General features: G+C 45.8%; 1 protein-coding gene across 1 annotated transcript in view; it reads left to right on the top strand.

Moving 5' to 3' along the window:
• The window catches only part of Otoa (otoancorin), a 67,530-nt gene extending 54,947 nt beyond the window's left edge, over positions 1-12,583 (top strand). Inside the window, exons 24-28 of the mRNA XM_040755223.1 lie at positions 3,895-4,037; positions 4,312-4,448; positions 4,933-5,030; positions 10,210-10,396; positions 12,358-12,583. Of these exons, the coding sequence (XP_040611157.1) occupies positions 3,895-4,037; positions 4,312-4,448; positions 4,933-5,030; positions 10,210-10,396; positions 12,358-12,428 (636 nt within the window). The 3' untranslated portion in view covers positions 12,429-12,583. The remainder of the gene's footprint in view (positions 1-3,894; positions 4,038-4,311; positions 4,449-4,932; positions 5,031-10,209; positions 10,397-12,357) is intronic.
• Positions 12,584-15,010: the final 2,427 nt, after the last annotated feature.

The following is a 15,010-nucleotide window of genomic DNA, read 5'->3' as shown; positions in this document are numbered from 1 at the left end:
TCATTTAAAGAGCTTGAGATGGGTGCTGGTTAGATAGTTTGATTGTTAAGACTACTTGCTTCTTTTGCAGAGGACCTACGTTCATTTCCCAGCATTCACAATATATGGCTCACAACTGCCCCTTATTCCAATTCCAGGGGATCTGATGTCTTCCTCTAGCATCCATGGGTACGTGCACACATATGGTGCATGTACATGTGCTCAGGCACGCACCCATACATATAAAAAAGGCTTTTAAAGGTACTGAGATGTAAAATTGTCCTGGTGGGCCCAACGTGATCATAAGGTACCTTATAAGAGCGAGCCACAATGCCACAGCCATAGAAGATGATTCAACAATGAAAGCAGAGGGAAACAGGGATCTTGAGGAGCTAGGCTGATGGTTTTGAAGATGGAATATGTGGTCATGAATTAAGGAATGAGCTAACTAATAGTTAGCAAAAGCTAGGAAATACATTCTCTCTAAAGCCCTCAAATGAAACAGCTTACTGATTCATTTTAGGATTTAAAGCCTCCAGAACTATAAGTGAACACACCCGTTTTACCACCAGGTTGGTAGTAATTTGTAACAGCAGCAAGATAAAGCCAATGCAGAACAGCTGGAAACAGGGAAGGTAGTGGTGTTATTAAGCTAAGTGGTATGGGTGTTGGGCAGGCGAAACCAATGCATGGGCTCTTTGATCACTAGGTTTTTGTAATGATGTCCCATGATTCCGAGTGACACCTTTCAAATCCAACATCATGCCTTGCCTGGAACAGGGTTAATATGGAGATCCTGGCCACGAGAATGAAATGAGTTGAAAAATAAGACATATTGAACAATAATATATAAAGGTCAGTAAAACAATTGTTGTATCAGTTAGTTACCTTTCTCACTGTTAGGACAAAATACCTGACAAGGAGCCATTGAAGGAAGAAAGGGTTTATTCTGGTTCACAGTTTGGGGGACATCTTCCATTCTAGTGGGGGAAGGTGTGGCTTCAGGCAAGGAAAGCATGGCTGCAGTAGAGGTAGTCCAGCTGGCCACACTGAATGGACAGTCAGGAAGCAGTAAGGGACCAGGAAGTCAAGTCAGCCTATAAACTTCAAGGCTCGCTTCCCAGTGACTCACTTCCTGCAGCAAGGCTCCACTTCCTGTAGGTTCCACATCCTTCCCACGCAGTGCTACAGCTGGGGACCAAGTGTTCAAACTGGTGAACCTATGGGGTGTGGGGGGGGGCATCTCACATCCAAACGGCAGTTGCTTTCCTTATTCTTTTCATCATTTCCTCAGTATCCCGTGTCACCAGTACCACAGTCCCTTCCCTTTCTCCGAGTTGCTTTTCTTGTTTGCAGAATGAAAAGGATGAAACCCAATAAACTGAAGTTCTTTCTACTAACATTCTGCAATCCCACGGTTCTCTGACTCTAAAACTGGTTTTGACTAGTTCAGGAAGTGCCACATTCCATCCCTGATATTAAAATGATTTTATTTGCAGCCTGGAAGAAACCGAAAAATAGATCCAACTTAGAAGCCAGAGCATCCCTTTCCCCGTGCGCCAGTTTTAATTCCCATGGATGGCAGCGAGATATATCAATATGTTTGAAAAGGATATGAAAACGTAACATTTGCATATATCATTTGCAGTCAGTTCTTCAACTTCAGCCTCCAATCAAACCTTTAAATGCATGTTTCTAGATTAATAGTCAAACCTGGAGGAACTACATTAGCAGATAGTTCAGCTTAAAACCTAATATAAGGGGAAAAAACTATTATAGAAGCCACAGGGATGAACAGAGAGATTGAAATCTTGCAGCTCCTCATTTTTCAGTGGTTAATATTGCCTACAAGTTTGGTATTAATTGTCTTAGAATCATTACACATACACTCATCCAGTCATTCAAGGAAATATATTTTGACTTATCACCTTGCAGGCTGAGCTTGCATTTTCTGGGTTCCAGGTGCAAGGACAATTTAATACCACATCTTCAAGCAATTTTATTTGAATTGTAATTTTGCACTTTCATCTTAAAATGGATATCCATGATATTTGAGGAGCCCAAATTGCCATGAGTCAACTAGTAAAATCAGATTGTGAAGATTTAATTAGAAAAATCCAATCTATGGCCACACTACTCTGAATGATCTGGTCTTGTCTGATCTTGGAAGTTGGGCAGGGTGGGGCCTGCCTCGCTAAGTACTGGAATGTCTGGGGATACTAGGTGCTGTTGAGTCTCCATGTTTTTCTTCCAGAGGCAAACATCTTTATTGGATAAGACAACTGTGGTACCCCTAGGTTTTAAGATTTTGTGTGTGTGTGTGTGTGTGTGTGTGTGTGTGTGTGTGTGTGTGTGTACCTTAGATTGATTGACATTGGGAGTCTTCCTTGCTCTTTCTTCATTTTATTCAGGGTCTCTTAATTGAATTCAGATCTCATTAATTTGGCTAGTCTAGCTAGCCAACTTTCTCTGGGGATCTCTGTCTATGACGTTGGAATGCTAGAATTACAGGTGGGCTTCTTGAGATTCAAATTCCATCTTCACACTTGCACAGCAGGCCCTTTACCCACTGAGACATGTCCCTAGTCTCTGTAATTTTTTTTTTTACAAAGAACTATTAGTTTCTAGCAGAGTAATATTATTTTAGCCTCTTCATGTCTCAGTGGATGATTTGTGAAAGATGATGTTAATATTTGGCTAATACAGTGTGGTGAGGTATGGATGAGGCAGTGTGGTAGAGTCGACTGAATGGAGCAACAAACACTGAGTATTCAACATGCTATCTTTTATTACTCTTGGTTCATATTACCATTCAGTCACAGCCTTGCAAGCTGAAGCTGAAGCCATAGATATTCAGTGTTCTGAACTCATCTTAGCTGCTAAAAGCTATGTACTCATTGAGGGCAACTCATCAGTGACCAGTCTGTCCATTCTTTGTTGCTGTAACGTAACACCCAACACAAGTAACTTCAAGGAGGAAAGACTTATCTCATTCATGGTTTTGGAGGGTTTGGGTTATGGTCACGTGGCTTCATGCCCTTGGGCAGAACATCATGGTGGCAGTAGTGTATGGTGAAGGAGATGCTTCCCCTCATGGCAGACAGTCCATATAGAATAAGGAAGGCAATGGGGGAGCAGGTAGGACCTTTAAAAGAATGGCCCAGTAATCTACTTTCTTCCAAAGTTTTACAACCTTTGAAACTAGTGCCTCCAACTGGGGATCAAGTGTTTGACATATGAGCATTTCATATTCAAACCATAATGGAGTCCATCTTGGGAAGGCACCAAAATGATGTCTTCTCAGAGAAGCATGTATCTTCCTATGATGTGTATGGGTCAATCCCTTAGATGGTCATTTATTCATTCAATTGTTATCTCATAAGGTATATAGCAGGCTTTAAGCTAGATACTTGCAACACAGTGACAAGCTAGACATGATTATTTGGGGATCTGTCAGTGCCTCAGGCAAAAAGTAAGTGATCGAGGGGGAACAGAAGATAGATGGATGGGATGCTCATAAGAATAATGAAAGAGGATACTCTTTGAGGTGGGGAAGTTCAGGGGCATAGTTGTCTCTGAGAACATAGACATTGAATAGACTTGAGGGACGGGACAGCAGCAGTCACATGGAAAGTGGAACCCCAGTGCAGTATTTCAGTGTTTCTCAGCATCTCCCTCAATATAACATTTGTCTTGTATAATACAGACGACTGACCTAATGGAAGGAGGTCCCATGACCTTTACTCCTACTTAGATGCTGGATGTTCATGCTTGGATGCTTTTGTCATCTTTGGATGCCTCCTTATCTTTATCTTCTGACCCGTTTCTATCTGCTCAACTCCCTCCCTCCCTCCCTCCCTCCCTCCCTCCCTCCCTCCCTCCCTCCCTCCCTCCCTCCCTCCCTCTTCTCTCTAGGCTGAATCCATTCTGAGGGCATTCCTTGAAGACTCAGGCTATGTTATCCAGGATCTGAAGAGTTTCCATTTGGTTGGGCTTGGTTCCACTCTATGCGCTATTGACACCACTGAAATCCCACTTATAAAGACCTCAGAATTCAGGTAACCAAAATGCAAATGTGCAAAATGGCAAAAGTTCCATTCACTCACACATTCACTATTCCATCCATCTGCCCGCCTGTCCGTCCGTCCGTCCGTCCGTCCGTCCATCCATCCATCCATCCATCTGCTCTCCACTTTCTTATCTTTGCTCCTTTTCTGGGCTAAAGTTGGCAATGGGACTCACTGGATCCTGTCTAGATGCTGAGGTTTCTATCCTCTGTGTACTGCTTGATGGTTGGGGAATCCCCAACACACATCCCTCCTCTATACCCAGGGCAGTGGTGGCCAGAATTGGGACACTGCTCTGCAGCACCCCTGTCTTGGCTGGGTTTAAGAAGAAAGCAGAAGTTATATTTGGGAGACCCACTGAGTGGACCAGCTCCATCTTGCAGGAACTTGGGACCATTGCAGGTAATAGGTTCCTGAACATATCCCCTCTCTTCAAGTTGAAAACTGGGACTAAAATAAAATATAATAGAACAAAGTAATAATCCTTGGCTGCAATGTAGTAAAATGAAGGAGTTCCAGTAGAATCTGAATGTCAAGACTTAAATTGCAGGGGACAGTGTCCACAAGCCTGCATTGTAAATGAGCCCTCCTGGGGATCCTTGTGCATGCTGTAATTTCAAAAAACACTGCCCTAGAGTGTGATTTGATTGGCCCCTAAATAGATTTATACTCAATCTTAGAGTGTGTAAATGAACCTCCTTCTTGGTATACACTCCACTGTAGGAGGCCAATCAGGGCTAATGTGACCCACATATTTTCCTGAGTTGATTAAGTAACTGGATTTCCTGGCTGGCTTTCTGGCGAGGTGAGGAATAGCAGAGCCGTTAAGAACACTGTGGCGTTCCTGCAGCTTGAGCTGAACCCAAGTGATTCCCTCTCTCCCTAGCTGGCTTATCTAAGGCGGAGCTCCGAATGCTCGACAAGGAATTGATGCCTCATTTCCAGCCATCAGCCATAAGATGCCTGCCTGGGGAGACGTTCAAAGTAGGTGCTCATTTCTTCAGGGGGAGATGGGAGCTCAACCTGACTCAGATCACACAGGGAAACAGGTGCCAGGCCTGGCTTCTCGAGGCTTCCAGCCAGCCCTTTGCTTTTTAGGGCCAGAGAAGATCTGCGTGCCAACTGTGGATACCCACACAATAACGAGGTGGCTTTTTAAGAAGTTTTTTTTCCCTTAGATTTTCATTTTATGTTATTCTGTTTAGCCCCTTCCCTTCATAGCCCATGGTACTGAGTTTCTATTTCTGGTGGTTTGTGACAAGTTCCTAAATCCTTGTGCAAAGCCAGGTAACATTTCAGAGTTCAGAAGGTTTCAGGTTTTGTAAAGGTCACCCCAATGCCCTAACACCTCTAGCAGTGTCCGAGGGAGCATTCACAAGCAAATATATTCATTTTTTTTGGGAAGACAACTGTGACAAGCCACTCTAAATGCACTATAAATAGCCTCCTGCCAATTTAGGTCAACTTCTGCTAGTTTGTCTTAAATTTTGGAAAAAACTTTCAGTTTTTTGAGTCCATGGGCTTCGGGTTTGCAGACAGGGATCACGGTGCTGTAAACACGTCCTTTACAATGAACTGATGTTGATCAGTTTCTACTGATGGAAGTAGGTGTGTGAGGAGACCCATGCTGGCGCACATGAGCTACTAGGGACAGTTACCAGAGGGGCCTGAGTCGGGTGAAGAAGGGAAGCAGAATGCCTGGAAGCATTCTTGATTCCTTTCCATGAGCAAGATGAGGAGAGGATTTGTGGGGACAGTCTGCTCTGATGAGATGGGGGTGACCTTGGTGTTTTTATGTGTGTGTGTGTGTGTTTGTATGTATGTTTGAATGTGTGTGTGTTTGCGTGTGTGTTTATGTGTGTGTTTGTGTGTGCTTGTGTGTGCATGCATGTGGAGGCCAGAGGACAACATTGGGTGTTGTTCTTTGTTGCTGTCCACATTTTTATTTATTTAAAATTAAAATTAATTATTTAATTATGTATGTGTGAGCTCACACACATGCGCATGCCATGGTGTATGTGTGAAGTTCAGAGGACGACTTGAAATTTTGGTCTCTCCTTCTACCACGCTAGTCCTGGGATCCAACTCCAGTCTGGGAGCTTGGCAGCAGGTGCCTTTACCTTGCTGAACTATTTTATCAGCCTAGGCCTTTTTCTTTTAAAACTTTTCATCTTGTATGTTTGGGTGTTTTGCCTACATGTATGTCTATGTGTGCAGTGCCCGAGGAGGCCAGAAGAGGGCTCTGTATCCCCTGAGACTGGAGTTACAGACAGCTGTGAACCACCATGTGGGTGCTGATTGTGGAGCCTGGGTCCTGTGGAAGAACAGCAAATGCTCTAACTGCCAAGCTCCACTCTCCCCATCCTCCACCCCCTGTGCAAGCCTTGAGACAGCATCCTTCACTGGTCTAGAGCTTTGCAAAGGACTTAGACTAGCTGATGAGCAAGAGACTTAACTGCCTCTGTCTCCCCAGTGCTGGGATACTGGCTGAGCTGACTCCCCAGCCTTTTCTGTTTTTTTTTGAGATAATGTCTTAACATATTGTTCAATTTGCTTAAGCTTGGTATGTAGCCCAGACCGGCCTCAAACACCATTCCCTGTCTCAACTTCTGGAGTGCTAAGAATATAAGTATGTGCTACTATTCTTGGTTAAGTTTTGGCACTGTTGCTTTCTGGGTGATGTGGGGACACACCCTGTCCACCACATTGGAATGCTGGACACCTAGAACACATCTGTACCCTGAATAGCTATTTGGGGGAAATAAACAGTTGTCCTCAAGGCTACTGCATTAGTAACTTGTTACTGTGATAAAAAAAAAATGACAGAAGCAACTTAAGGAAGGAGGTGTTTATTTCAGCTCAGGGTTTAGTGGTTACAGTCCAGCAAGGCAGCTGGTGTCACTAGGTCTGTGTCAGACAGGAAGCGGAGAGGGGACCATAGGCAATGCCAGGATGCAATCCTCAGGCCCTCTAGTGCTACATATCCAGTGGCCTACTTGCACAAGACAGGCCCTGGGTCTCAAAGGTCCCACACCCTGCTGTCAGCTGAGTGCCAAGTGTTCAAACACAAGAACCAGTGAGGGACATTTCTGACCCAAACCATTACAGCCACTGAGCAAATTCCTTCTTCCTCCCTGGGCAGATGGCACTGGGGAGACGATGAATCATGGCATTTTCTGAGTCCTCCCCTCTGGTAGTGTTTGGAGTATATGTGGGGCAGCTTCCTTGTTCAGGTAGTTGCCTATTCCTGAAATTTCTGTTCAACCGCATCACGATGGGCTCCAGGACAGGCACATCTGGGTCTGTATAGTCTCTGGTGAAGAGGTTATATTGTAGTGCCTTCAGGGGCCATGTGGAGGTGACATCAAGGATACAGTAGGCTGAATGGGGCCTGAGCTGAGCTGCAGAGAGCACTGGCTACATAGTGTGTGTGTATGGTGTGTATGTGTGTGTGTGTGGGGGGGTGTGGTGTGAGGGGTGTGTGTGTTATGTGTGGTGTGTGTGTGTGTGTGTGTGTGTGTGTGTGCTTCTTCCCACAGGCACATCAATACAGTGTGACTGTGCAAGTCCAGTGTTGCTGGATATTTCTTGCTTTTTCAGAGGCAGCCAGAAACCTCCATTTTCCCATAAAATCTTTTGATTTTACATATTGGTAGTCAATTTGAATTTATTTTTGGAAACACCGTAGGCCTAGGGATTCAGTCTGGTCTTTGGGTCACAAGTCAGTATCAGAAGAAACAGAGATCATTTCTGCAACACAGACTCTGTTAGTGACAGGCACGAGTTGGCCTAGCACCTACAGAGGGAGGGACAGTGTCCCTGACAGAAGGAAGGACACAAAGAGCTGCTTCCTCCTGGGAACATGCAGAACCTTGTTTTGTCTGGAAGGAAGAGGGTCAGGTGAGAGGCTGGAGAGGTAGGCAGGACTCCCAACCCAAAGTTGTCATTGCTGTGTTCAGAAGCCCGAGCTGCATCCTGGGGTCATAAGCAGAAGAATTTGATTTCAGGAGACCGAAACTTGGAAGTAGTAAAGTGAGTGGCTAACAGGAAGGGAGGGGACAAAGGAACAGAAGCATATGAATTCCTAGCTTTAGGAGGGGTGCTTTAAAATAGTCAGGAGATGTCAGAGGCTGAAGCTGGGTGACTTCAGACAATGTCTTGTTCACAACCCTGAAGTCACAGTGCCCCCAGCAGAGTCCCCAGTGTCTGCTGTTCATGGCAATATTACCAGACAATCATTGAATGCCCTTGCTTTCTTCTGAACTACCAGGATTCATCATAGAGCATTCCAACAGTAAACAAAGGGGCAGGCGTTGGCCTTGGAAGTGAGTTCTCTGAGTTGCCTCAAATCCAGCCAGAAGCCTGGAGAGGTGACATGAGTTGCTGAAGATCACAGAGCTGCCATGTGCTCAGATTCAGGCTGGCATTCAGGTCAGAGCTTGCTTCACCAGTATTTTCTCTGGTGCAAAGTCGTTTAACAACACTCACATGGAAAGCCAAGATCCCTGTTAGTACTTCTAATTACTTCAAGACAACAACAACAACAACAACAAAAAATCTCATTTTGGAGCCAGAATAGCTTAATACTCCTGTAACACTTTAAAAATTGCCCATATTCTTTTTTTTTTCCTCAAGAAGGCTCTCCTTTATTCCTACTCTGGCTGGTTATTATATACCCTGACACCAGAGGTGGGGATAGATGGGTCTGAGGATGCGGTTAGTCTTTGGAAAAGGTTGAGAACAGGGCGGTTCCCATGGGCATGCCCTTTTCAGGAACTTATTGCCCCGGGCATTGTATTGTTTTTAGTAAACATATTTTTAGTAAACATTGTCTTACAGCTGCCTACTCCCAGGCTGATGGGGAAGTGGGTCCCTGTTCAAGGTCTGGTGTTCCCACAATTCACCCCTTTTTATTTTCTAATGAGGCACTCCTGGCTTAGGTCAAGTAGGGTCACCCTCCCTTGCCCATCTTCGGGGGACCTTGAACCCCTGTCTTAGGTGGGAGGGGTCTTCCCCACAGGTTGCCTATCAACAGAATGACCTCATCCTTAAATCATCTGTAACCAACCTTCATGGCTATCGGGATTGCCATGGGCTAAGCTAAGTAACACTTGGTTACCGATCTCTTGCCTCTGGAACAAGGCACGTTTGAGCTCAGCATAAAGCCAGAATGCCTACCACCACTACCACCATTTCCAGGACCCCCATTGACATAGCGCCTCTCCATCACCATACCCATCACCAGATCTGGGCCATAACATTCTACCAGCCTTCGTCTGTTACAAGGGTAATCCACACGTGATTTACATTCTGTTACAAGGGTAACCCACATGTGATTTACATTTACAATTTGATAAAGTTTACAATCGTTCCAAGATCTGCTCAGGAAAGCATTTAGAAAGTGCACTTGCACAGATACATTAGGTACAATCATTGATGTTACATATGTAGCATTATAAAAAATATGAACAATAGGCTTGTTGCACTATCCACAGAGCACCATTTTGTTCCTGTGGTGATGCAGTTTGTTGATTTAACGTCAGTAGCCTCAGCTGATTATGGGACTTGAGTCAAAGTCTCCTTTTTGTCGCATTAGGACAAGTTGCATTTCTCCAGAAAAATACACTGGCATAGGCGCGATTCCAGAAACAGGAACCACCAAGTCTGATATTTCTTTTCTTTCTTTCTTTCTTTCTTTCTTTCTTTCTTTCTTTCTTTCTTTCTTTCTTTCCTTCTTTCTTTTTCAGTTTAAATTTAGATAAGAAACAAGGTTGCTTCACAAGTCAGTTCCAGGTCCCTCTCCCTTTCCCTCCCTCCTCCCGTGCCCTCCCCCCAACACCCCCCAATTATCCCCTCATTTCCCCAGGGAGGGTGAGGCCCTCCATGGGGGTGTCCATAGTCTGTCATTTCATATAGGGCAGGGCCTAGACCCTTCCCCAAGAGTTCAGGGTGAGAGTGCATATTCTTTCTTTTAAGAGGCCAGGAGTTCGGCTGCTGTTGGTGGGCAAATAGAACACAGATTCAAATAATTTCAGTTTCTATTTAATGCTCACGGTCAAAGTACAAGGGTATGACAAAGCTGTGAAGCTCTGACTAGATAAATGAGGTTTGGAAGATCCACAGAGGGTGTACAGAGGGTCTCTTCCAACTTTCCTGCATGCAGGAGCTGTCCACAGAGCAGATTGCTTCCTTGGGTCCTCAGAATGCTGCTTCGGTGACCAACTCCCAGCGCCTGCTGCTCAGCTCGGCACAACTGCAGAGCCTCCAGAGGGCACTAGATGGCGCCAAGACTCACTCCTGGCAAGATGATCCTGTGAGTGCCCGCCCTGCCTCCACTGGGTCTCCAACAGGTGAGCAGAGCAACCTTGCCTCAGCCACACCCCCAGTCCCCTTCTCTGAAACTTCCTCTACCTTGCAAGGTGGGGAGGCTTCCATGATTGAAGGCTTGGTGGAGGCTTGGTAGACATTGGGTATTTGCTCTCGAAGATTAGTCCGGAGTTGCGGCCAAGCTTCCTTTGGACACTGTCAGCTCTCCCATCTTTGAAGCCACCTGGGGGATCTTTAAGACTTGGAACTCCCTGGGTATGACCCAGAATCCACCAAATGAGAATCTCTCAGGACTAAATTCATTTCAACGGCTCCTCTCATCGGCCTACTTGCTGTCCGGTATTAATCAATCGCTGTACAGCTCTTTGATACCTACTGTGTTTTAAGTCTACAGTAGGGGCTGAGAATGTGGATGCAAGTTAGACAGGTAAGGTCCTTGCCAATAAGATCTCAAAGCCATAAGACTAGAGAGGCAGCAATCAGGGGCAAACTGAGAGCTAAACAAGGTGGGGAGGAGGGAAGGAGGGAGGAAGGCAGGGACAGTTCCCCAGAGCAGATGCCATTACCCCTGTCTCTACAATTTAGCTTCTTAGCCCTGCTGACTCCTCTCCTCTGCCCCTCACTCTCTCTTCTTCCCGACTCCTGCCTCCACCAGGTGTGGGTCTATACTTCTGGGGAGACGACAGTTCAGAGCAAGGCAGATGCACCACCCTTGTCCTGGCAAATTCAGTCATGTAAGCATGAGGGAAGACAGAGTGCTGGCCTGACGCAGGCAGCATGGTAGAGAGAGAGGATGATGGAGGTGGCTTGTGCCGTGATCAGGGGCTAGCACCTGAAACACACAGACTGGAAGGACAACTTGGTACCTAACTAGGACGCCCTTCTCTTTCTTTCTCTCATCTCCCTCCCTTCTCTTTCTTAATTAGCACTCCCATGTTCTCTCCTCTCCTTCCAATGAGGATGTCAAATTGGGGACTTAACAGTTTCTGTGGCCACAGGTGGCACTTCCAAATAAGAGCCATGTTCTTTGATACACTTATTATCTTTTGCAAATTTTCATTGTGTATGATGATAAACAGAATGGATAAAGCATATAGCTTTAAACATAGAAGGCCTGAGATTGATGTGAGGAACCACTTCCTTTTGTCTCCCGTCTCCCAGTTTCCCAGTTCCTCTTTCCAGGGCAACCAACGTTGCCAGTGCCTGGTGTATTTGTCTATCCAGCTGTGCATACACAAACAAGTCAAGCCTAAACAAGCCTTGCACTTTTACTAGGGTTTACTGTACCATTGTTCTGCACCCTGCATTTTGGGCCCAATGATGCCCCTCAGAGGCACTGCATGCTCTCTGTGGGACTGAACAATGGCTGAGCCTTAAGTATCTAACCAGACCTGTAGAGACTCTCTGTACAGACAGGCAACCTTGTTTTCTGTTACAAATGATGCAGCTGTGCAGTGTGCACCTGTCCAAGTGGCAAGTACACCTTTAAGTTAAGAGACATTGTCAAATTCTCTGCAAAGAGGTAGGTACCAGTTTTCTCTTGAAACAGCAATGTCAGAAAAGGACAAGGCAAGACCCTAAATGTCCTTCCTCCATTTACCCCACAACCATTGGATGAACCATTTTGGGGGGGTGTCTAACCCTTTCTGCTCCCCTTGTTTCTTAAACACCTGGGAGTGATGCAGATTCCTGGGTCTCCCCCAAGAGTTCCTGAATCAGTATGCTCAGCAATGCACTCAAGCATTTGCAACATGGGAAAGCTCTCTGACTCCTTTGATTAAGGTGGGTCTGGTGCATGCCCAGTCACACAATCCCATTTTGTTCCTGTTCCTCCATCACTCCCATTGAAGTGATGAAGACATGGAGGTCTGCAGGTGAGAGGTCCCATTCCAGGGAGAGGAAGGCAGGGAGCTGGGCGCGATACACCTACACTCTGTGCTCCATGGCAACTTCATAGACCCTCCTGCCCTGTGCTTGCTTTCAGGAGAGCCCACCTCCCAGGGTCTTTGGATTGGCTGTCCCCTGTTACTTCTGGTGGCCAAGTCCCTATTCTGAGTGGCCTGCTTGGCGATACAAGAAGCTGGTGAAGGTGTGTAGAGAGAGAAGCTGCTTCTGACTGTGGGGGACCTTTCCCTGAATGCCTCAGTGAAGGCAGGGAGACTCTAGAGCCTTGGAAAATAATCATTAAAAATAACCTTGAAAATCCTTAAGCCAGTCTGTCTCCTTAGTGGGTGCTCATTTACATCTCAAGTTGGCTTAGAGACAGAGAGGCTGGGGGGGGAAGGGGAGGGGGTCCCCTTTAGCCAGGGTGTGATCTGCTTTCCAGTCTGGCTTGATTTCCCTTCCCTGGAGCACCAGGGTGCGTTGGATTTCTCCTTTGACGCTTAGCTGGGTTGAAACAAATGAATCTCTCAACAGAAGCCAATATTCCTGCCTGATTGCTGCGACTAATTGATGTTTTGGTGGGCATCACATTGCTTGGAAATTAAAACGTTTAACATGGCTCAACATTAAATCAATTTTTAAATACATTTTCCAGATGTTTCTATTTCCTTGGGAATCAGTGGAGTTAAGTTAACCTTTATGAAAATTTTTATTTTGGGTAGAGGGTGTGGTTTTAAGCTGCTCTGGGCTTTGGCAAATGGGTTTAAATAAAAAGAAATAAAAACATATTGAATATGTCAATCATTGAAGTGCAGGAAAACTCAGTCCCTCCCCTCCCCCGCTACTTGATCCTTCTGGGATGAACTTATTTCTAGAAATTGCCAGCTTCTTTTGGTCTTAGGGACAAGAAGTCAGAACAATGGAAAGGGTGGGACAGCATTGGCCTTTACCACCTACTGGAAACTGCATCATTTGCAAGGTGACTATTGACCCACTTGGTGTACTAGGCTTTTTTGGGGGGCTACCATGCAGTTCCCAAATTATGACACAGAGACTTACTAGTTTTGAATGCTTGGTCTAGCTTAGGTACATTTCTGGCTAGCTCTTTTAACTTAACCTGTTTCTATCTACCTTTCACCTGGGGCTTTTTACCTTTTCTTGCTTTCTTGCTGTCTCTATGTCTGGCTGGCTAGCAGCTGCCTGCCTTCTTGAACTGGGCATGTCCCGGACTCTTTGCTTCCTCCTTCTTCTCTCATTCTTCCCTTCTCTCTTGAGCCTTGGTTTTTCCTTTTTATTTTCTCTTCCTGTCATCCCTATCATTTCTCCTACCTGGCTATTGGCCACTCAGCTCTTTGTTAGATCAACCAGGTGCCTAAGCAGGCAAGGTGAAACAAATGCAGCACCTTCTTTTCATAATTAAACCAATTCAGCACAAACAAATGTAACACACCTTTACATCATCAAGCAAATACAACACAAACAAATGTGACACACCTTTACACAGTTAAAGTAATATTCTACAACAACCTGGCATTCCTCATGTGGTAAGTGGGGGGCATCCTGGGTGTCTCTCTCTCCAAAGTTATTCTTATTTTGTGTGTATGGATGTTTTGTCTGTGTGTATGTATATCTGTGCTCATGTGTGTGTCTAGTACCCATGGTAGGCCAGAGGGGGAAATTGGATCCCCTAGAATTGGAGTTGCAGATGACTGTGAGCCATTGTGGTGGTTTGAATGAAAATGACCCCCATAGACGCATAGGGATTGGCATTATTAGAGGTATGTCCTTGTTGGAGGTAGTGCGTCACAGGAGGTGGGCTTTGAGATTTCAGAAGCTCAAGCCAAGCTTAGTGTCTCACTCTGTCTTCCTGCTGCCTGCCAATCCAGATGTAGAGCTCTCAGCTTCTTCTCCAGCACCACATCTGCCTGTGTGCTGCCATGCTTCCAGCCATGATGATAACGGACTAAACCTCTGAAACTGTACGCCTACCGCAATTAAACGTTTTCCTTATTAAGGGTTGCCATAGTCATGCGTCCCTTCACAGCAATACAAACCCTAACTGTGACAGCCACCATGTGGGTCCTCTGAAAGAGCAAGTGCTCTTAACCACTGAGCCATCTCTCCAGTCCCCATCTTGGGTTACTTAGTGAGTCCTTAAAAGGCAGTCCCACTTGAAGATGGGAAGGGGAGACAGTGTGAGCCCTCCAAAACCCATGAGGCTGAGGGGATCCTGCAAAGGGTGCTGTTGTAAAGGCTGGGGACTATCATCCATGGTTACATGGGGAACTGGAAGACTACCTGGTGTGGAAGTGGCAGCAGATGCTGCTTCCCAAGCATGGGTTGCTTCCTCCATGAAGAGCAGCAGTCCCGTTTCAATGGGCCAGACCAGCTGTGCGGACAAGCATGCGCAAGCAATGGAGAAAGGCCTCGGTGCTCCCAACTGTCCCCACTTCCTATAGCCTTATCCTGGAAAGCTAGAGGCAAGCAACGGAGAAAGGCCTCGGTGCTCCCAACTGTCCCCACTTCCTATAGCCTTATCCTGGAAAGCTAGAGGCAAACAATAAAAGCCCTCTCTTGGTGTGTCTATATGTGTGGGGGTTCATGTATGTTCAGGTATGTACTCATGTGTATGAAGTTGTATGTGCATGTGGAGGCCACAGGCCAACCTTGGGTGACTTCCTCAATCACTACCAACTGTAATTTCGAGACAGGGTTTCCTATTGGAACTCACACTTTTGCCAGGATGGTCGGCC

The sequence above is a fragment of the Mesocricetus auratus genome, unplaced genomic scaffold, assembly GCF_017639785.1.
Source record: "Mesocricetus auratus isolate SY011 unplaced genomic scaffold, BCM_Maur_2.0 Super-Scaffold_4256, whole genome shotgun sequence".
In the NCBI taxonomy this organism is placed as follows: Eukaryota; Metazoa; Chordata; class Mammalia; order Rodentia; family Cricetidae; genus Mesocricetus; species Mesocricetus auratus.
The sequence above is the reverse complement of the archived record's forward strand: the minus strand, read 5'-3'. Positions and strand labels throughout refer to the sequence as shown.